The 21,609-nt window shown below is 41.8% G+C and overlaps 1 protein-coding gene across 15 annotated transcripts in view; it reads right to left on the reverse strand.

The window, feature by feature from the left end:
- rgs3a (regulator of G protein signaling 3a) overlaps positions 1 to 21,609 on the reverse strand; it is a 340,299-nt gene that overhangs the window by 139,978 nt on the left and 178,712 nt on the right. For 14 of the 15 annotated variants that reach the window (XM_070862764.1, XM_070862765.1, XM_070862756.1 and 11 more), the window contains 2 exons: positions 18,297 to 18,408; positions 5,684 to 5,724 (listed from right to left, as the gene is read on the reverse strand). In XM_070862764.1, coding sequence (XP_070718865.1) covers positions 5,684 to 5,724; positions 18,297 to 18,408 — 153 coding nt within the window. Of the gene's footprint in view, positions 1 to 5,683; positions 5,725 to 9,599; positions 9,775 to 18,296; positions 18,409 to 21,609 lie in introns of those variants that run through there. The other variant, XM_070862768.1, reaches the window with a different exon arrangement.

A 21,609-nucleotide genomic window follows, 5' to 3' on the forward strand; every position in this document is an offset into this window, starting at 1 on the left:
ATGTCTTGCAATAGCTTCTGGATGTCCTCTCCCCAGTCTCTTCAAACCCATGGCCTCAATTCCCCATTCTGATACGTTGGCTGTCATCTTCATTCCCTTTCTGGCCTTTAAAAAATGTAAACATATAAATTCAGAACATCATTAAAGGAACACATGTGCGAGGCAATGTTTGTTTTGTGGTGGCTTTTATTGTAGCACTGTGGCCAAAAGAACGCTGCGATGGGCAGTAACAGAGGGAAGGTAAGGTGTGGGACAAATGTTGAAAGGGGAATTGGGGTTCTGGTCACTGGTACCAAAGGCTGATGATTCGATCCCAGATATCCTGGTCTGAAAGAGGCTGCCTGGGTTGCCTCCTCCCTTCCTCCTCCTCCGTTTCTACTTCCGCTTCTTCCTCTTTCTCCTCCTCCCTCTGCCTCTGCTCCATCTCCATGTCATGCTGAAGCCCAAGGGGGACTGCAACTAGAGCTCCATTGGGAGCAAGTGATGTTCTCAGAGGCCATCCTTTAAGAACCAAAGCCTTGGAAACGTTCTATGTTCAGCAGCACTCCATTCACACTTTAACAACTATTTAAATGTATTACACCAAGCCACTACTTCAATAAAATTTGAAGAAACCAAAACCAAAACCAAAATATAAACTTACCTGAAATTTGCATGTGTCCCTTTAAGAAGCACTGAGAGGGTCCGTCATACTGTTGCATGCATGTTGTCCCGTGCGTGCTTTGGAGAGGGAGTTAAAAGGACATCCAAAATCCCAGGTCGTGCATCAATTCAGCATTGCACGCCAATTGGATGTCACGATCTGGCTCATCTAAATATCTGGAGTAAGCGCAGGCCACTGCAGCGCCGCCGACCTGCCCAAAATGGCGGCTGCCATGTGGGCAGAAGCGAGGCAGCTGCCATTTTTTCTTCCAAACCGGGCTGGGGCAAACGGGTCCAATATCACGGCCTAAATGATTAAGTCGTGATACTCACAAATGATGTACAACTTTCCCAATATGCAACATTTTGTAAAAAATATTGGGACAGATTCTCCTGTTCCTGCACCTGGGCATATTGGGTCGCCTGGGTGCAGCATATAAAGGAAAACTGAGTGGGACGATTGCAAGTGCGTAAGGGAGTCTACCTAATTTTCCAGGTACTACAACCAAGTGATCCAATACACTCAGCTGCAGGAACAGGAAAATCTATCACAATGGCCAGGCTTTTGCTCACCTCAGCGGGTCCAGTGCAGGCGATGTCGATGGCAGGTTGCGGTCCTGCTACTCGCTCCATCCCACTCTGGAAAATTAATTTACATTGATAGGGCTTGTTAAGCCCACTCAGCACATTTCCCGGCCCAATTAGAGGAAGCAAATCTGGTGACGTCATTCATGACGCATCATCCAGTTTCCTTAAAGGGACCATGGCCACCTTACTTTTGATAGTTGTGCTGTCAGTGTTCTACAGCATTGAGGTGCTGCACATACTGACAATCACTGCACAGAGGTTCAGGGTTGCACTCAGGTTCTCATATGACTCCCTCCATATGCTTATGGAGGGAGACACAGCACTCAGGGAGGTCCTCTTCCCTTCCTGGTTGTGGAAGAGACCTCCCCAGGAGACCAACACAGCCTGGTTGTACATTGTACAGGAGGGCACAAGCAGGGATGTGGTCAGGAGGACCTGGGTGCAGTGGTGCAAACCTTTCAATGGTCTCAATAGATCACGAAACATTAGTACAAAGCCACACTCATCTTCATTCTCCTATGCCTTGCATCACATCCCTAACACTCTGCCTTCCTTACCCTATTCCTGCTCATCCTTACTCACACCAACTTACCTTGCACCTCCACCCATCTCTATCTACATTATCAGTTCTCCATCTCAGTATCCACCCCTCACACTCACTCTCATCCTAGTGCAATCATATCAACTAACAACATGCAGTGGAGCCACTTAGGTGATTTATGCAATGTTCATGTAAAGTTTCTGTTAATGTGCTGTCAAACATTAAAACCTTTATTTTCAACACTTTATGTTCTTGGACAGATTTGGAAGTGGCTTAGTGAGTTGCATTGAATGGTGAGACACAACAGTACACCTGCAATGGTTGTCAGTGGGAAAAAAAATGGCTTGGGCATTGCAGGGATGCTTTATGGTGTTGGTATGGGACGGTGCCAACCTGACACATCATGTGGCAGCCAGGGTGCACAGCATCAAGTGAAGTAAATCCGTCCATGGTGAGGCCATCCCTGGCCTCCTGGGCAGCAATGTGGTCTGGTGCTGATGCACTGTGTCCTGTGCAGCATCAGGTGATTGCGGAAAAGGTTGGTGTTGTTGGTACTGCTGGTGTTGGGGCTCATCGTGGAAGGATTCTGAGTAACAAGGTGAGACAGAATAATGGGCACCCATGTTGATGGAATAGATGACAGGTGAAATAAAGATGACAAAAGCATTGTGTCACTCGTAAGAGAGTTATTGCAATGAAGTGAGAGTGGAGAGCCTGGAGAATCTGTGCTGGAAATGGACTGAGAAACAGCTTGTGTCTGAGGAAAAGGATGATCTGTCAGGTGGGAGCTTTTACTGTATATTTGGCAGCTTCAAAAGATCAGCTGGACCAATGGCCATTCAACTCCTGCCTCAGGTTCACAGACGCGGTACCAGAGCAGCGTGGACCCTATGGGTGAGCAGTTAAAGTTAAAAGGTAAGGTTAAAAGCATTATTAAGGGTCTGTCAACAACCAATAATTGGTTTAATTGCCTGTATGAGTCGGGTCGGATCGGATATCTCACACACGCCATTGGGAAAGGCGCATTGCAATGGGTTGACAGTGGGGTCCCACCCGCTGTCAAAAAAATTAAATTTCCCACCTGACCCGCCACCGCTGAACTCCCGGAAAATCTCATCCAATGTGTGCAAAAAAAATTATGAATGAAAATTACACCGATATACAGCAGCATAGAATATTTATCAATTTATAACATTATTGGAATAAAACGGGTATTTTGCTTTTTCAAAGACATTTAAGCACTAAATAAATACAAGTTGTTGTTTTATTTTGGTAATCTATTGTGCTGGGACAGAGGCCACAAATACATGTTTTTTTATTGCAGAGTTGTACCTTTCATGGTCCACAGAAAAGGGTACTTGACTAAATATGAAGATCAAGGGATAATTACTTCAGTCAGTGCTAATGAAAGTATTCTAAAATATTGCATGCACCGTCACTGCTAACCAAAGAGCAATTCCTTTACCAATTAAAGCCAATAATTCCTGGCAATGTTTCTTTCCTCATAACCTTGATAGATTTTTTAAAATGGAATTATTTTAAAACCAATTTTGGCAAATAATTATAGTTTGGTGACATCACTAGGCAGTACATAAACAACAAGTTAATTGAGTAAATGGCCCATATAGTCTTAACCCATCAAGTGTGACAGAAAGTGCTTTACAATGGCCAAAACAGATGAACATCAAAAGCTCACCTTCTAAAATAACTCTAAATTTGACCCACTAGTCTTAGCCTTTATGTTATCACAATGTTATTTTCCTCCTTCAAAAGTGACAGGCAAACATGGTGAGAATCCCATATATTCCCAATTAAATGATATACTGTGACTAGGAATTAATTGAGTAATTTAATTGTAACATGTATTGCTACAAGGTATCCCTCCATGACAACAAATAAAGTTGGAAGCTTGGTTCTTAACAGACTTGGTTGCTTATGGAAACTGCTGTCTAGCCATGAACATGGGAGCAAGTGATAGAAAGCTTTGACTGTAGCTTTGTTTGTCTTCTACAGCAAGATTATCTGTGCTCGTCAGTCATCTCATCGTCTTGCCTAGTAATGCAAATACTTTGTGACTTTATCATCAATTCACTCTTTAGCGATATTAGAAAGTGCAGCTCTTTAATTTGGTAAATGGACTGTCAAACTAAATAACACCCGAGCAGACGGAAATATTTTATAGGCTTTTTCAAATTCTTTAATTATCTAAAGTCAAAATACATGTCCTCTGATAAAGCTCAAAGATATGCAGCCAACAGCATGCCTTGGCAGAACACCATCATCAGTTCAAAAGCCTAAAAGTTCAGTGCTGACGTGTGTACTTATCTTTACTCATTTCTGGAAGAATGTTCCCGTAACATGTTATTCTCAACTTTGCTTTCCTCCAATGCATACTCTGGTATTTAAAGTAATTTGTATCAAACATTATCTGTAGACTTTGGCAAAAATATAAATAATGGGGAAAATTATTCCTTATTCAATATTTTTAATGTTGGTATTTGTGTAGAACCCTGTACAACTTTCACTGCTTCGGTCGCCAATTTAAGCCAGTCAAATGCAAAATATCTGCAACTTTCTCTGAAGAAAATAAAATCATTATCTGCACATTATATAAACAATTATTACAAAAAGTGTGTTCTCTTTTCATTCATTATATTGTATCATGTACTTTGAGTATTTTGGTGAAGTAAAGTACATCATATTGGAGTTAAAAAGTCTTTTGTCTGGCCGGCAAATTGAATGTGACTTAAAGAAGTGTAACATTTATATTATCTGTAGCAGGACTATTTACTGTACTTGTAAAGTAAAACAAAAATATGGTTTCTGTAAAATCCAGATTACAGGCGTTACTCCTGTCAATCCCTACTGCTGTGGTTCTTGATATAAATGAATCATCATCATAGGCAGTCCCTCGAATCGAGGATGACTTGCTTCCGCGTCAAAAAGTTCACAGGTGTTAGGGTGATGGGCCTAAAATTGCAGGTCCGAACTAAATCTTGAAGGGTGGACGATGCCTGTGCTTGGATAAATTAATAGATGTATGATTGCTCACTATATTTTGTGGATTTGATACTACCCTGTAACAACTTAATTTTCTGAGTTTGCGATGAACATGGGAAATCTTGCCCGTGGCCAGCTCAAATTGGAAAATTGTAGGTACTGTTCCACTTACAGGATTTTACACTACAAACATGTCAATTATTCTATGATTATCATTAATAATATAGCAACATATTTTGTGCAGCCTATTACTACTGGAAAACATTACTTCAAAAGGAATTTTAATTTGTTTATCAAGAAGCTGGCAATAAAATTTTGTTTCACTTTTTGCACCTAGCATCATCAGCTTGCACTCAGTAGCTAGGTAGTGCATGTGTTGGATACAGGGCAATCTGCCTGCATATGTCTCAACTATGTTATTTAATCCCAACTTTACACCAACCACTGCTGCGCCACTGTGACCATTCTATAGTCCATGATTTTCCTCAGTAACTACTAATTTAGTGGCAATTCCTCACATATCAGAGGAAGTTTTGTGCTGCATACACTCACCCAGAATTAGTTGCAGGTTTTCCAAATGTATTTCACTTACTACCCCTGCAGCGGCGAGAGAGAAACTATCATGCCTTCAGTATGAGTTGGATATAAACACAAGTATCAGGGGTGAGAGGACAGTGTCATTGAACCCCTTAAGCACCCATAAAAACACAATATATATGATTAGGTTACTTTGAAAACCAAGCAAAACAAATCTACTGAAGTTACCTAATCCACATATGTTTAAAAAAATCTGAAATATTGAACATGAAAAGTTTCCCGAAAAAGCCTTTTTGCCAGAGTGACTAATAAGGGAATAAAACAATAAAAAACAATCTTGTAAGCTGTAACAGTAAATAGTATGCAAACACATACCTCAGCATATGTGATGCAAAACTGGAGATCTTCTGCTGTGCCTGTAAAACAAATGTGAAAATATTCACATTAACCTTTTTAAAACTAAAGTAACAAATTACAATGTTTGCTTTATGACTAGAGAACAGCATATCCACTTCCCCATTAACGCGGAAACAATATCCTGTCACAGGAATGACTAAGCCAAAGAAAAGAACAGTGATAACTGAAGTCAAAAGTGGTGAAACTATGCCCTGGGGCATGTGTAATGAAAACATCAATCAGACATCTTAAATACCTAAACTTTTCCATGATAGAGGTTTCTTAACCTTGATTAGTAATGTGTTGACACAATATTTAAAACTTTGTCCCGCCCAATGCCAGAAAACCTCTTTTCCAGTCCTGTTGGACTGCATGACACCCCCCCATCCTCCTCTGATCCAAACATTCCCTCCCACTCGCAGATCCCAAAACTCCCCATAATGCTCATAAACCTCTGGCCCCACATACTGTACTGTGCTGTACTATATTCCAGATCTCGGGAACCCCACTTCCGGTGTTCTCTAATCCCAGAGTTGTCCCAATGCTCCCAGACTCTTTGATCTCCCTTCCTAATGTTCTGAGAATACCAGGATGCCCTCACCCGCCAGTGCTCCTCGATCTCAATACTGCAAAATGAGTGTCCCTGATAATACGACTTCGTATAACTGACACCACTGGTCTTCCAATACCTGTAATACACCCTCTGCAATGCTTCAGGAGATCGCCAGTGTCATCATCTGTCAGTTAATGTTCAAGCATTTGGCAAACATATTTTTAATGTAAAGTCTTGTGCCTTAGTTATGTCTCCCCTGCCCACCTCCAATTTCATTTTATTTAAACTCAATTTTTGAGTTCAAACTGATCCCTAGCTCAATACTCAGGGCAGCCAGGTTCCACCTCGCTATCCGCCGAGACTGCGCGCTCAAGTCTTTAGTCGTGTTCGGACTGATAATCTTATGAGCAAGAGATAGTGCTACCAATTGAGCTAAGCTTAACAGTACTCTCAAACCTTTTTATTTTTGCTTATTTTAACTTTCACTTTAGTATCGATTATGCAACAAAATCCACCACTGAGCATTAAACAGTCAAAGCAATACGATATAAACAATGTTAATTTTCTGAGAATCTTAAAAAGTTAAAAACCTATTTTTATCTCAATGTTCTTAAACATATTTCTAGTACTTCTTTAACTTTTATGTTAGTGTGGGTGCTGCACTGAAATCCTCCATATGGGGGATTATACTATACGGAAGTAACTCGTAAAATATACGAAAGGAACGCTCAAGTGCTTGAACTGAAAGCTGATTTCTCAGTGCTCTTAAAGCAGACTTATTTAAACTTAACGTTCATTTTTTTTGCAGTACACAAGGTGTTATAGGCACATTATTTTCCATGGGGACGTGTACCCTGACTTGGCACTTTGGAATCCACTGTAATTAAGTAATACACATGATCATTCCAGCCCCACTCCTTACTTTATTTTGAAAACTTGGCAAATCCACAAGGAATGTGATAAGAATTGTCAAATAAAGCAATTTAATGCATTCACATCAGGGAACATCCACCTTATCACCAAAAGGCAGCTGCAAGCAGTATTGAAGCTTTGCGTAAAATATGCCCGAGATAACCCAGGAAGTTGCTTTTGAGGAAAATAAAGTTTTTAAGCAGCTTCTTTGTTACATATTCTTATTTGTTATTCTTTATAATACTGCTGTGAAGTGCCTTGGGACGTTTTACTATGTTAATGGTGCTATATAAATACACATTGTTGTTGTTATATGACTTTTTTAGGGGACAAACACTAAATAAACACAGCTGTAACACACCCAATTATCACTGTTGTTAATGTAGTGTTTGCCCCTTAAAAAGAAATACGCTGCTAAAAGTTTTTCACCAAGAAGTAATACATATTGCTGCTAATCACTGCCTCAACTCTGTACACAACAAAATAATGGGGAAACGTTATGTCTAATTGGTTCAAGGCCAATTTATTTGCTTCTGACAAGCCCTAATTCCTGATCTAATTGGTTGATAACAACAATCTCCAATGGCAACGGAAAAAAGTTTACTTTTGTTGTGAAACACTGACAAACTGACACCTTTGTGGACAAGCCAACACTAAGCAATTCTTCCAAATTTATGTAGCTACTCTTGACAATTGGGTGAGACTGCACTGGAGCAAAAATAGCAAAGGAGAGATAAGTACATAAAAGGATGAAGCCTGTCCTATCCGTGGTTAGGAATATCTTTAACATACTCTGGTCTTTTTCTGTCTGGTTTCTGCTTATTTTTAAATATACTTTTGTTCAAACAGTAAGTGTGGATGATGTCATCATCAAAAAGCTTTGTGGAGTTTTGAGCCTAATCATGTGCTAGTTTTATTGTCATGCACAGTTGAAATTCAGGATCATTACAACAACTCACGGTATTTGATATTCATATTTGCTCATGCTCATCTCATTCGGTCCCTTTACAGAGACTTTGGGGAGCAATTTTAACCCACCAGGATGGGCGGGACAGTGGCGGGGGGAGGAGTTAAATTGTAAAAAGTGGAAAACCCAACCCCAACACGCAGTGAACACGCCTACTTCCGGTTTAACTGGGGCGAGTGAGTAACTCACTCTCGAGAGGTGGGTCAGTAATGATAATATGTTAATGAAGCTGGTTACCTCAGATATTAGCAGCCATCTGGATTTAACTGGTTTCCCCGGGCTCAGGAAACTCGGCAGATAAAGGGAGGCGGGAACTGCCGGATCCAGCGGAGAAATGCTTTTCCAGCATCGCTTGTGGGCCAGGAGGTGCAGCAATGCTTCCCCCTCAAGCTAACCTATTGCTATCAGCCTCCCTCCCTGTGATCTCCAGACACCCGCCACGATCTGAACTCTAGAAACAACCCGCCTCACCCTGGATCTCTCTGCTCCCTGGCCCTCCCCCCTCCATGATCTCTCTCTCCCACCTCCTCCTCCCCCCTCACTCTTCCTCACCCCACCCGGCGATCTGACCACCTCTCCTTCCTCTTTGTTCCTTGACTATGGCCTTGTAAAAGCCCAACAGGCTTTCACACCAGGCAGTGGTCAGTCTCTCAATTCAAGGTATCCTAAATAGCAGGTATATATAGTACAGTATTATCTATATTGTTTATACAGTATTCAAAGAAAAATCAACATTCTGTCTCGGTCATCATTATGCAAGAGTCCAGCCAAAAGCTGGGTCACAGAGCAGATGGTAATATCAACCCAATAAACATTCACTCCCTCCACCACCGTGGCTGCAGTGTGTACCATCTACAAGATGCACTGCAGCAACTCGGCAAGGCTTCTTCAGCAGCACCTCTCAAACCCGCAACCTTTGCCATCTAAAAGGACAAGGGCAGCCGACGCATCACCTGCAAGTTCCCCTCCAAGTTACACACCATCCTAATCGTCGTGGGTCAAAATCCTGGAATTCTCTCCCTAACAGCACTATGGGAGCACCTTCACAACATGGACTGCAGCGGTTCAAGACGGCGGCTCACCACCACTTTCTGAAGGGCAATTATGGCTGAGCAATAAATGCCGGACTTGCCAGTGACGCCCACATCCGAGAAACAAATTTTTAAAAATCTAAGTTTGAAACCACATTTCAATTGCTAATTCAACACAATGTTCTCATTAGGCAGGTTTCGCTCATTCTCATCTAAGATCTAACCTACCCCACAGATGTGCATCTCCCAATCGGATATCAGCAATGTAAAAAACTATGAAAATACTTGCAGACCATCAAATCATTCTGCCATCTCACAGGAGAAAGAGTGGTAAGAATAGTGACTTAAAAGTGAACATGTATTTAAGATAACCTTCCAACCTACAGAAATTGCAGCACAGAAAGTATAACTACAAATAAAGTTTAAAAATACCTTGCTGGTACTGGATAGATGTTGTTTACATTCATCTTTTCTCCATTATCTAGTATCCCGAAGAGGTTTAATCAAATACAATGAACACTAACGTGCTTGTTCCTTTGTGAACGAGGAAAGCGTCACAAACCACATTTAACTTACTTGGCAACCAGGTTGACTTCATCTTATAGTCTAACCCATTTTGCAGTTTCTCTGTAAAAAGCACTTGCAAAGTAGAGGCCAATACTGCGTGACACAAAAACCTCAATACACAACTGGCAGTTGTTGCAAAACTGAAGGTAACCACAGGAAATGTGCAGTGGGAGGATATCGTTTAAAAAAAACAATGCCTTTTTTGTATACAATTTTGAAAGGACTTACTAGCACTGGCTGAAGAATACTTTTAAAATATACATCAATGTATCAAGATTGTTAGACAAGAAAAAACAGCATGAGGTAGTTCAATAAATTTGCATTGCATTTCAAGCCTTTCTTTGCAAAAACATGACTAATTAAATTGCTCTGCATCTTATCACCAACTCCTCGGAAAGTGCTCGATCCTGATACAAGGTGAAAAGGAAGGGCAAAAGATAATGAACACAGCCAGTCATTTGAAATTCTCACAGGATAAATTAGTCCTATTTAAGCATTTTTAAGTATGTCATCGGCAGAAATTACTTGAAATGAACAAACAAAATCTAATTTTCCTTTCCACAAAATGAAAAGGCACTTGCTATCTACATCTAAAGTCCCACTGAAATACTGAACACTGTTGTAAAAGGGGTTTACAACTTTGTCAATATCTCCTTTCTTGTACACTTGAATACTATTTCAAGTCATTTTATTTTTTATTTGAACCATAACTAATGCGCATTAACTGAACTTTCCTGAATTATGAGTGGTAAAAAGGCCCTGCAGGCTCTTCATGTATCAGGCCAACACTTCAACATACTACAGGAGTAAGCCCAGGCTGACAGCAAGGAAATCATGAAGGACTTACTCCCTTTAAGATGCTTCTTTTAATGTCAGGGAATACAGCTACATGATTCACTTCATCGACCACATTGCCTAGCCTAGACTGACATGTCAATCCCCGCGCCAACGTCAACTAATAGAGGGGATAATGTGTAGCACTATCATTTACATACTATTTATAACATAGGCTCTTAAAAAGACACTCCTGAATAAGGTGGGAAAAATCACAGGATGTTTTCTATTTGAAGTGTGAAGACCAATGAAAAAGGCTGGGAATATAAGACAGTCTGCTGTAGGCATGGTCTTCCTTATTATTTGAAAAACGACCAGTCGCCACATACAAATAAAATTTGCTATCCCCTTATCATCGACAAAATGTGAGATAGGGATACCGACTCCAATAAACTCATATCATTACGCTGCCATTTAGTCATGTAACCATTATGGTGGCCACTCTTCAAATTCAGATCTGCAGTAGATATCTTTTCAAGTTAACAACATGTATTTATATAGCACCTTTAATGTAGTAAAATGTCCCAGGGCGCTTCACAGGATTGTTATAAAACAAAAATCTGGCACCGAGCCACACAAGAAGAAATTAGGGCAGGTGACCAAAAGCTTGGTCAAAGAGGTAGGTTTTAAGGAGCGTCTTAAAGGAGGAAAGAGAGATAGAGAGGCGGAGAGGTTTAGGCCGGGATTTCCAGAGCTTGGGACCCAGGCAACAGAAGGCACAGTCACCGATGGTTAAGTGATTATAGTCAGGGATTCTCAAGAGGCCAGAATGTTTCGGGGGGGTTGTGGTGCTGGAGGAGATTACAGAGATAGGGAGGGGCGAGGCCATGGAGGGATTTGAAAACAAGGATGAGAATTTTGAAACCGAGGCGTTGCTTAACCAGGAGCCAATGGAGGTCAGCGAGCACAGGGGTGATGGGTGAACAGGGCTTGGTGCGAGTTAGTTATAAATGCAAGTCTTTTCTTTAGGATGTGGGCAGCCACGTTTTGGATGACCTCAAGTTTACGTAGGGTAGCATGTGGGAGGCCAGCCAGGAGTCCTTTGGAATAGTCAAGTCTAGAGGTAACAAAGGTATGGACAATGGTCTCATCCATGTATCTGCAGTAGATATTGTTATATATGTGAACTTGTATTTACTCTTTACAGCCACCAAAGGGCTCATCCCCTGGAGTCCCAAGGGATCCCATAATCCCTTGGGAGCAGAAGTATTTAAGGAGGCCTCACAGGTTGGAGAGGCACTCTGAAGACCTGCAATAAAAGACTAAGGTCACACTTTATTTGTGTTCAGTCTGACTCTTTCTACATACATAATAGATATCTTCACAAATTAAGTGGTATCAATTGCTCCTTTAAGCAGTTTAAGTATGTTTTATGGGAGCTGAGTCATAATGCCCTATAGCTGCTTGAATGATAACATGACTTGGACTATAACAACACTATGCCCCACACGTTGCCTCCACTGCCTCCGATCCATCACCAGCCCCAGGGTCCCTAGCAGTCCCAAACCTCCGACCAGGCAGCAGGCAGCCAGGACCAGTTCGAGAGGCAGTTTGAGTGAAGAGTGCGGGAGACGGGGAGAGCGAGAAGCAGGTCGGTGGGGAGCAGTTCGCTTCTCATTCAGCACCAGTTTGAGTGAAGAGTCAAGTGGCACCGTAAAGTGCTCTGTGAGGAGAGAGACAATGCGGGGAGGGAAGAGAGCTTAGGGGGGCGGGCAGAGAGAGAGCTTGGATGGGGGGGGGGAGGGAAAGAGAGAGAGCAAGGCACAGGTAGGGGGGGAATCGGAGAGGAGAGAGGGAGCTCAGGGAAGATGGATCATGTTCTTCCAACCCCCTGGTGCATGCAAGCTTGGTGCGTGTGTTACAAGGGACATCGTTGAGGTGGCTGAAATCCATAAGTCACGACACTGTCACTATTCACTTCATACCCAATAAACATGTTAACAATTTGCACACAATCCCCCATCTATGGAGGGGAGTTGGGGGGGGGGTGCGGGGATAAGGTCTTGCGCTTGGGTAAGGGACTTCAGCTGTGGGAGGTAGCACACATGCTGGGGTAATGGTCTTCAGCTGGTGGAAGGATGCACTTGCGCTGGGGTAAGGGACTTCGACTGGAATTTGGTGGCTTTTGGGGAGATCTAGCCTCTGTGGCTTCTGTAGTCAAAATGGATTGAATTACAAATTGGAAAGTTAGTCAGAACTTGGGCTGGGCAGTTCCAGTTGCACATTCCAGAGGAACTTCAGGGTGTGGCGTATCCGCCAAGGGGACCAATCAGCAATAGGTCAAGTGAAAATGGAGAGCCAATCAGAGAAACGGCTGCCTTTCAGTTGGTACAAATAGATGCAGCCTTTATAAAGTGCTTTTAACGTAGTAAAACATCCCAAGGCGCTTCATAGGAGCGATTATCAAACAAAATTGGACACTGAGCCACATAAGGAGATATTAGGACAGATGACCAAATGTTTTAAGGAGTGTCTTAAAGGAGGAGAGAGACATAAAGCGGCAGAGAATGATACCATGGATGAGGGATTTCAGTTATGTGAGGAGATAGGAGAAGCTGGGGTTTCTCCTTAGAGCAGATAAGGTTAAGACGAGCTTTGATAGAGGTGTTCAAAATCACAAATGATTTTGATAGAGTAAAAAAGGAAAAACTGTTTCCAGTGGCAGAAGGCTTGGTAACCAGACGTTACAAATTTAAGATTGGCAAAAGAACCAGAGGCGACATGAGGATACATTTATTTTGAATCATAGAATGGTTACAGCATAGAAGGAAGCCATTCAGCCCGTTGAGGCCACTCCCTGCTCTTATCCCGTAGTCTTGCAAAAAAATTTCCTTCAGGTATTTATCCAATTCCCATTTGAAAGCCACGATTGAGTCTGCCTCCACCACCCTTTCAGGCAGTGTATTCCAGATCCTAACCACTCGCTGCGTAAAAAAGTTTTTCCTCATGTCGCCTTTGGTTCTTCTGCCAATCACCTTAAATCTGTGTCCTCTGCTTCTCGACCCTTCCGCCAATGGGAACAGTTTCTCTCTATCTACTCTGCCCAGACCCCTCACAATTTTGAACACCTCGATCAAATCTCCTCTCAACCTTCTCTGCTCCAAGGAGAACAACCCCAGCTTCTCCAGTCTATCCACGTAACTGAAGTCCCTCATCCCTGGAACCATTCTCGTAAATCTTTTCTGCACCCTCTCTCAGGCCTTCACATCCTTCCTAAAGTGCGGTCCCAGAATTGGACACAATATTCCAGTTGAGGCCGAACATGTGTTTTATACAATTTCATCATAACTTCCTTGCTTTTGTACTCTATGCCTCTATTTATGAAGCCCAAGATCCCGTACGCTTTTTTAACCACTTTCTCAACCGGCCCTGCCACCTTCAACGATTTGTGCACACATACCCCCAGAACTCTCTGTTCATGCACCCCCTTTAGGATTGTAGCCTTTAGTTTATATTGCCTCTCTTCATTCTTCCTACCAAAATGTATCACTTTGCACTTTTCTGCATTAAATTTCATCTGCCACATGTCCGCCCATTCCATCACCTTATCAATGTCCTCTTGAAGTCTATTACTCTCCTCCCTCACTGTTCACTGTACTTCCAAGTTTTGTATCATCTGCAAATTTTGAAATTGTGCCCTGTACACCCAAGTCTAAGTTATTAATATATATCAAGAAAAGCAGTGGTCCTAGTACCAACCCTTGGGGAACACCACTGTATACCTTCCTCCAGTCTGATAAACAACTGTTCGCCACTACTCTCTGTTTCCTGTCACTGAGCCAATTCCATATCCATGCTGCCACTGTCCCTTATTCCATGGGCTTCAACTTTGCTGGCAAGCCTATTATGTGGCACTTTATCAAACGCCGCCACATCAACCACAGTGCCTTCGTCAACCCTCTCTGTTACCTCATCAAAAAACTCAATCAAGGTAGTTAAACACAATTTGCCTTTAACAAATTCTAGCTGGCTTTCCTTAATTAAGACATAAGAAATAGACCATTTGGCCCCTCGAGCCTGCTCTACCATTCAATAAGATCATGGCTGATCATGGACTCAGCTCCACTTCCCTGTCCACTCCTCAACCTTTTACTCCCTTATTGCTCAACAATCTGTCTATCTCCCCTTTAAATATATTCAATGACCCAGCCTCCACAGCTCTCTTGAGCAGAGAATTCCACAGATTTACAACACTCTGAGAAAAGAAATTCCTCCTCATCTCAGTTTTAAATGGGCGACCCCTTATTCTAAGACTATAGTCCCCTCGTTTTAGTTTCCCCTATGAGTGGAAATACCCTCTCTGCATCCACCTTGTCGAGCCCCTCATTATCTTATGTTTGAATAAGATCACCTCTCATTCTTCTGAACTCCAATGAGTATAGACCCAACCTACTCAACCTATCCTCATAAGTCAACCCCCTCATCTCCGGAATCAAGCTAGTGAACCTTCTCTGAACAGCATCCAATACAAGTATATCCTTCCTTAAATACAGAGACCAAAACTGTACGCAGTACTCCACAGGTGTGGCATCACCAATATCCTGTACGGTTGTAGCAGGACTTTTCTGCTTTTATACTCTATCCCCCTTGCAATAAAGGCCAACATTCCATTTGCCTTCCTGATTACTTGCTGTACCTGCATACTTGTGTTTCATGCACAAGGACCCCCAGGTCCTGCTGTACTGCAGCACTTTGCAACTTTTCTCCATTTAAATTACAATTTGCTTTTCTATTATTTCTGTCAAAGTGGATAACTTCACATTTTCCTACATTATACTCCATCCACCAAATTTTTGCCTACTCACTTAATCTGTCTATATCCTTTTGCAGATTTTATGTGTCCTCCTCACAATTTGCTTTCCCACTCATCTCTGTATTATCAGCAAACTTGCTACATTACACTCGGTCCCTTCATCCAATTCATTAATATAGATTATAAATAGTTGAGGACCCAGCACCGATCCCTACGGCACACCACTAGTTAGTGTTTGCCAACCAGAAAATGACCCATTTATCTTGACTCTCTGTTTTCTGTTAGTTAGCCAATCCTCTATCCATGCTAATATATTACCCCAACCCCGTGAGCTTTTATCTTGTACAGTAGCCTCTTATGTGGCACCTTATCGAATGCCTTCTGGAAATTAATCCATACTTGTCCAAGTGACTGCTAATTATGTCCCTGATTATCGTTTCTAAAACTTCCTCATTACCGAGGCTAAACTGACTAGACTGCAGTTGATGGGTTTATCCTTGCATCCTTTTTTAAACAAGCAAGCATTGACACAGTAAGTTGTTGTGATCTAGAATGCACTGCCCGAACGGGAGCAGATTTAATAGTAAATTTCAAAAGGGAATTGGATAATAACTTGAACAGAAAAAAATTGCTGAGCTATGGGGAAAGAGCAGGGGAGTGGGACTAGTTGGATAGCTCTAACCCCCACATTTTTCAAGAAAACTGTCCCAAATTCATTCTAGAATGTCATCGCATTTACTACTTGAGTTGTTCTGCTTCTCCCAATTGATGTGAAAACAAAACTCTCCCATTAAAATGACTTTGTTTTGCTACATACTTCCAAAATCTCCTACTTCAACAACCCCCAATACATCACTACTATCAGGTCTTCAGACAACTCTTACCAGAGTCCTACATCTTTTGCTGTTCCTTAATTCTACAATGTTTTCACTGCCTGATCGCCATTACTGAAATCATTTCTTTCTACTGCTGTTATTGTGTCTTATATCAAAAATGCTATTTCTCCTGCTTTCACGATTTCCCTGACTTTTCTAAAGATTCTATAGACTAGAATATTTAGCTCCCAATCATTCCCAGCTCGTAGCCATGTCTCTATAATGGCTACACAAAGCAGAATTTGTGCTTATAACTCACTTGTTTTATTTCTTATGCTGCCTACATTTGTGAACAGAATGAGTATCCAGCCAGCCAACCGGAAAGGTACTGACACATTGGGGGAAGAATTGCGGTCGGAGGCTTCCTTCATACGAACGCCTCCGACCCGAAAAAAATCTATGAAATAACTTGGTGATCCCGGAGGAACGTAAGATCTCGGTCGGAGGACTAGATTCGCTGCGCAGCGCATGGGAAGATGTCTTTTAGGTACATACGTACGTACATATGTGCTGGAGTCACTTGGGCGTGGACCACCAATCACTATGCAGTATTCTCATTGATAAAAATGGGAACTCCGTTTGTACGAGTTTCCATTACTATCAATGAGAATAACCCCCTAAAACACCAAAAATGTTTTAGAAAAAAATATACATTTTTTTGGAATTTTTAAAAATGTGTTTTAATAAAGTTAAAAATAAACTTACCGTAATGGACAGGGTTTTTAATATAAAAATGAGTGTTTAAATTAAATTTTTATACGTTTTAGAAGTGTTACGCTGGTAGAAGTAGGCTATATGCCTGCTTTTACCAGGCGTAAAAGTTTGAAGGACATTCGTTGGGCAAATAGCTCAAACTCTCCCGCGCGGATGTCCTTCTCCTGGGGATACAAAGGATCTGTAGAAATCTTGACAGATTGGAAAAGCCGGTTTTCGCGCCCTGAAAACAGGTTTTTGCGTGGCCTTGACGGGCCCATGTGCACTTCGTACGGACGGGACCCAGTGAGGCCGGAACTTTCAGCCCAAAAAGACATAGTTAAATACTGCAGCAACAATATTCTTGCATGTGAACAAAAAACAGAAAAAGATGGAAATACACAGTTTAGTCAGTGCATTGTACTGAAATGTTGCATCTATTGAAATATTGCTCCACTTGTATTACAAGTTTGAACAGTGGGTTTTAAGCAGGAATCCACAGTCCTGTTGTTGCTAAAGCAGAATGTTACAATTAGTGGGAAATGTACATTTCCAGCCTGTCTCTAGCCGGAAAAATTAAACATAAAACAGGGAAGACTGAAAAATACTCCCAAGAAAACTGCTATCTCCCTTCATAGCAAGCATCAAGGAATTTTGTGATTGTGCAGCACAGGGCATTGCTTTAATCGTGTTGACTTTTTATCGACAATGACATGTGCAAGGTAACCAATTGTCATTCCTCCCTGGGTTACAATAAACTCAATTTAGGTCTGGTGATGTCAGAGCTATTTGATTAGATTGACTTGGAAAAGGTTACATTCTAATGCAAGAATGAACCACAGATTTTAATCCTATCCAATTTAAATCCTTCAATGTCGGAATGATTCAGAGATAGAGTCAGAAACTGGGTACACATCTTAGCTATATCTGAGTTTGCTATGGGATGCAATGGTTGATGTACGTATTCGCACAAAACAATTACATCAGCAGGCAGTGCATGAATGAACAGACATAACCAGGACTCCTTGAAGCTCAAAGCAGAAATGTTTCTCCAGAGATTAAGTGATCTGTTGCTGTATTTACTTTGCTAATCCGGAAGTTTCCTTTTATATTCAAATACATTAATAAAACAAGTCAGATCAAGATTTAAGGAGCTCTCTTGAATCAGCACTACTGAAAGGAAAATAATTGAATTCCATCAAATCATAGATTTAATTAAATGTTGAAAAGTTAGTTATGTTTTATTTCTGTCTTTGTAACATGTGGAAAGGAAAAAAAAAGCAGGATCTGGAAAGCAGGCCCATTGCATAAAGGATTATTTACTACTTCTGTATGTGAGCTGCAAAATCTTAGTATATTTCTTAAGCACCTTGTGGGAGATTATACTAATGCTTTGATACTACCTACCTTCCTGTAGCTCCATATTCTGGAGGAAAAGAGGATTTTGTAGAACACTGCAGTGACCTCGTTCATCCTCCTTGGTCAAAAGCATCAAGTCAGTATAGATGAAAATGCAGACCTGTAAAAGACACAAGAATAAACACACCTTCAATACTTGAACTGGATATTGATGATCATGCAATTTTTTTTAAATTGAGGGGGAACTCATGCTGCATTGCGCACAGTCTAAGTAGCACGAAACACAGCATTCCTTTTAAATAAACAGCAAAAATATTTTCACTTGATATAATTTAACCTTTTTCCATTTTTCACCTTGATGATTGCACAATAAATCTTCACTTTCTTGTCTTATCTAAATATTACCAAAAGGCAACACAAAATTACTTAAATAAAATTAGCAAAGTCTTAACACCGTATACTTTCACTGCACCTAAAAGTGCTGCTATATTTCGGAAACATAAAGAACCAATTTGTGATGACATATGCCGGCAGCATAAACAATAGCTTGCATTTATATAGCGCCTTTAATGTATTAACACGTCCCAAGGTGCTTCACAGGAGGGTTATTAAACAAAATTTGACACCGAGCCACATAGGGCGATATTAGGACAGGTGACCAAAAGCTTGGTTAAAGAGCTAGGTTTTATTGAGGGTCTTAAGAGAAAGATAGAGAGCCGGAGAGCGATTTTCAGAGTTTAAGGCCTAAACAACTGAAAGTATGGCCGCCAATGGTGAAGCAAATAAAATAGGGCATGGGCAAGAGGCCAGAATTGGAGGAGTAGAGATCTCAGAGGGTGTAGGGCTGGAGGAGGTTACAGAGATAGGGAGGGGTGTGGCCATGGAGGGATTTGAAAACAAGGATGAGAATTTTAAAATTGAGGTGTTGCCATACCTGGAGCTAATGTAGGTCAGTGATGGGTGAGCGGGACTTGGTGCAAGTTAGGACACGGGCAGCAGAGTTTTGCATGAGCTCAAGTTTATGGAGGGTGGAAGATGGGAGGCCGGCCAGGAGAGCGTTGGAATAGTCAAGTCAGAAGGTAACAACGGCATGGATGAGGGTCTCAGGCAGGGTCGAAGTCGGGCGATGTTACAGAGGTGGAAGTCTTGATGATGGCACGGATGTGGTCGGAAGCTCATCTCAGGGTCAAATATGACACCATGGTTGCGAATGGTCTGGTTCAGCCTCAAACAGTTGCCAGGGAGAGGGATGGAGTCGATGGTTAGGGAATGGAGTTTGTGGCAGGGACCGAAGATAATGGCTTTGGATTTCCCAATATTTAGTTGGATGAAATTTCTGCTCATCCAGTACTGGATGTCAGACAAGCAGCATGACAATTGAGACAGTGGAGCGGTGGTGAGGTAGAGCTGGATGTCATCAGCATACACGTGGAACCTGATGTTCAAGGCCGCAGATATGTCGAGAATGATGAGGAGGGATTGTTTACCACGGTCACAGTCACAAGATATAATTTGTGACTTTGACAACCACTGTTTCAATACTGTGGCAGGGGTGGAAACATGATTGAAAGGATTCAAACATGGAGTTCCGAGAAAAATGGGCACAGATTTGGGAGGCGACAGCACGTTCAAGGACTTGAGAGGAAAAGGAATTTTGAGATGGGACAAGGACAGAGGGGTCAAGGGTGTTTTTTTTTGAGGGGAGGAGTGATGATGGCAGGTTTGAAGTGGAGGGGACAGTACTTGCAGAGAATCGTTAACAGTATCAACTAACATGGGGGACAGAAAAAGAAGTTGGGTGATCAAAATTTTATGGCAGGACTACATTATCATTTCTTAAATTCTGTTTCTCCCCTGGTAGCTGGCCAGATTGATAGGGCTGTATGACTACCAGTTGGGAAAGCCAGTGGCAGGAGGCCGCAGCTGGAAAACTTTGGGGATGGTCCTGCGCAACCAGGAATGATTTGGGGTTGGCGGAGGGGGCGGGGAGGGTCAGAGCCCAGCAAGCAGGGGGGAGGGGTGGGGGTAAATCCGGGTTAGTGGGGGCAGGGGGGCATCAGAGACCAGCAATCAGGAGGAAGGCTTGGGATTGGGGGTTGTAGGTCGGCCGATCGCAGCAGTGAACAGAGTACTTCAGTGTAGAAAGAATGATTTGCATTTATATAGTGCCATTCATGATCTCAGATCATCCAAAAGCACTTTACAGCCAATGAAGTACTTTTTGAAGTGTAATCACTGTTGTACTGTAGGAAACACAGCAGCCAATTTGTGCACAGCAAGCTCCCACAAACAGCAATGTGATAATGATCAGATAATCCTTTTTTTTAGTGATGTTGATTGATTGATTGATAAATATTGGCCAGGACACCCGGGAGAACTCCCTGCACTTCTTCAAAATAGTCCCATGGAATCTTTTACGTCTATCTGAGCACGCAAATGGGGCATCGGCTTTTTTATTGTGCTCAAGTTTGTTGAGTAGGACTTGAACCCACAACCTTCTGACTCAGAAGCGAGGCTGTACTGAGCCATGGCTGTACTGAGGGAGTGCACACTGTCAGAGGTGCTGTCTTTCAGATGAGGCATTAAACCATGAAAATAAATATCCCACAAAACTTTTCAAAGAGCAGGAGTTCTCCCAGTGTCCTGTCCAAAATTTAGCCCTCAACCGACATCACCAAAAACACATTTTCTGGTCATTTATTTAATTGCTGTTTGTGGGAGCTTGCTGTGTGCTGCCACGTTTCCTACCTTCCACCAGTGATTGCATTTCAGAAATATTTATTTGGCTGTAAAGCACTTTGAGACAGCCTGAGCTCGTAAAAGGCATATCTTTTTTTCTATTAATTGCCCACCAGGTTCATGCAGGTGCACTGGACAACTATAACGCACTCAATTAAAAAAGCTAAATGACACATTATTTGCAGTATCAATGTAAATTTCAAGCTATCAGAAGATGTAGATAACACTACGACCCTATAAGGAGATAGGTGACTCACTTCTATGCATTTGGGGAGAAGGCCTTGTGGACTGCCCAAGTATGCAGTTGTAGCACAACTTTGGTGTGGACTTATTTCTACTTTGTACAACGCTAAAGTTCAAGTGTAAATCCAGAGTTAAAGTATTCTCTGACTCTAGAGAGAGGCCAATCAGGAGGAAGGAGATTCCCAATACATTGGTTGGACATCACAAGAGTATAAATCCATAATGGCATCAAATTGGCTTCATAAAGTGCTCAGACCATAAAATTGTAGGTTCTGTGGATGGCTGAGACCAGTATCTGCAGTATAAATGCAAACTAAATGACCAAATGTCCACTTCAAACAAACTTCTACAGATTTCATTGTTATTTCAGTGGGTTTAA

Source organism: Pristiophorus japonicus, chromosome 20, assembly GCF_044704955.1.
Source record: "Pristiophorus japonicus isolate sPriJap1 chromosome 20, sPriJap1.hap1, whole genome shotgun sequence".
In the NCBI taxonomy this organism is placed as follows: domain Eukaryota; kingdom Metazoa; phylum Chordata; class Chondrichthyes; family Pristiophoridae; genus Pristiophorus; species Pristiophorus japonicus.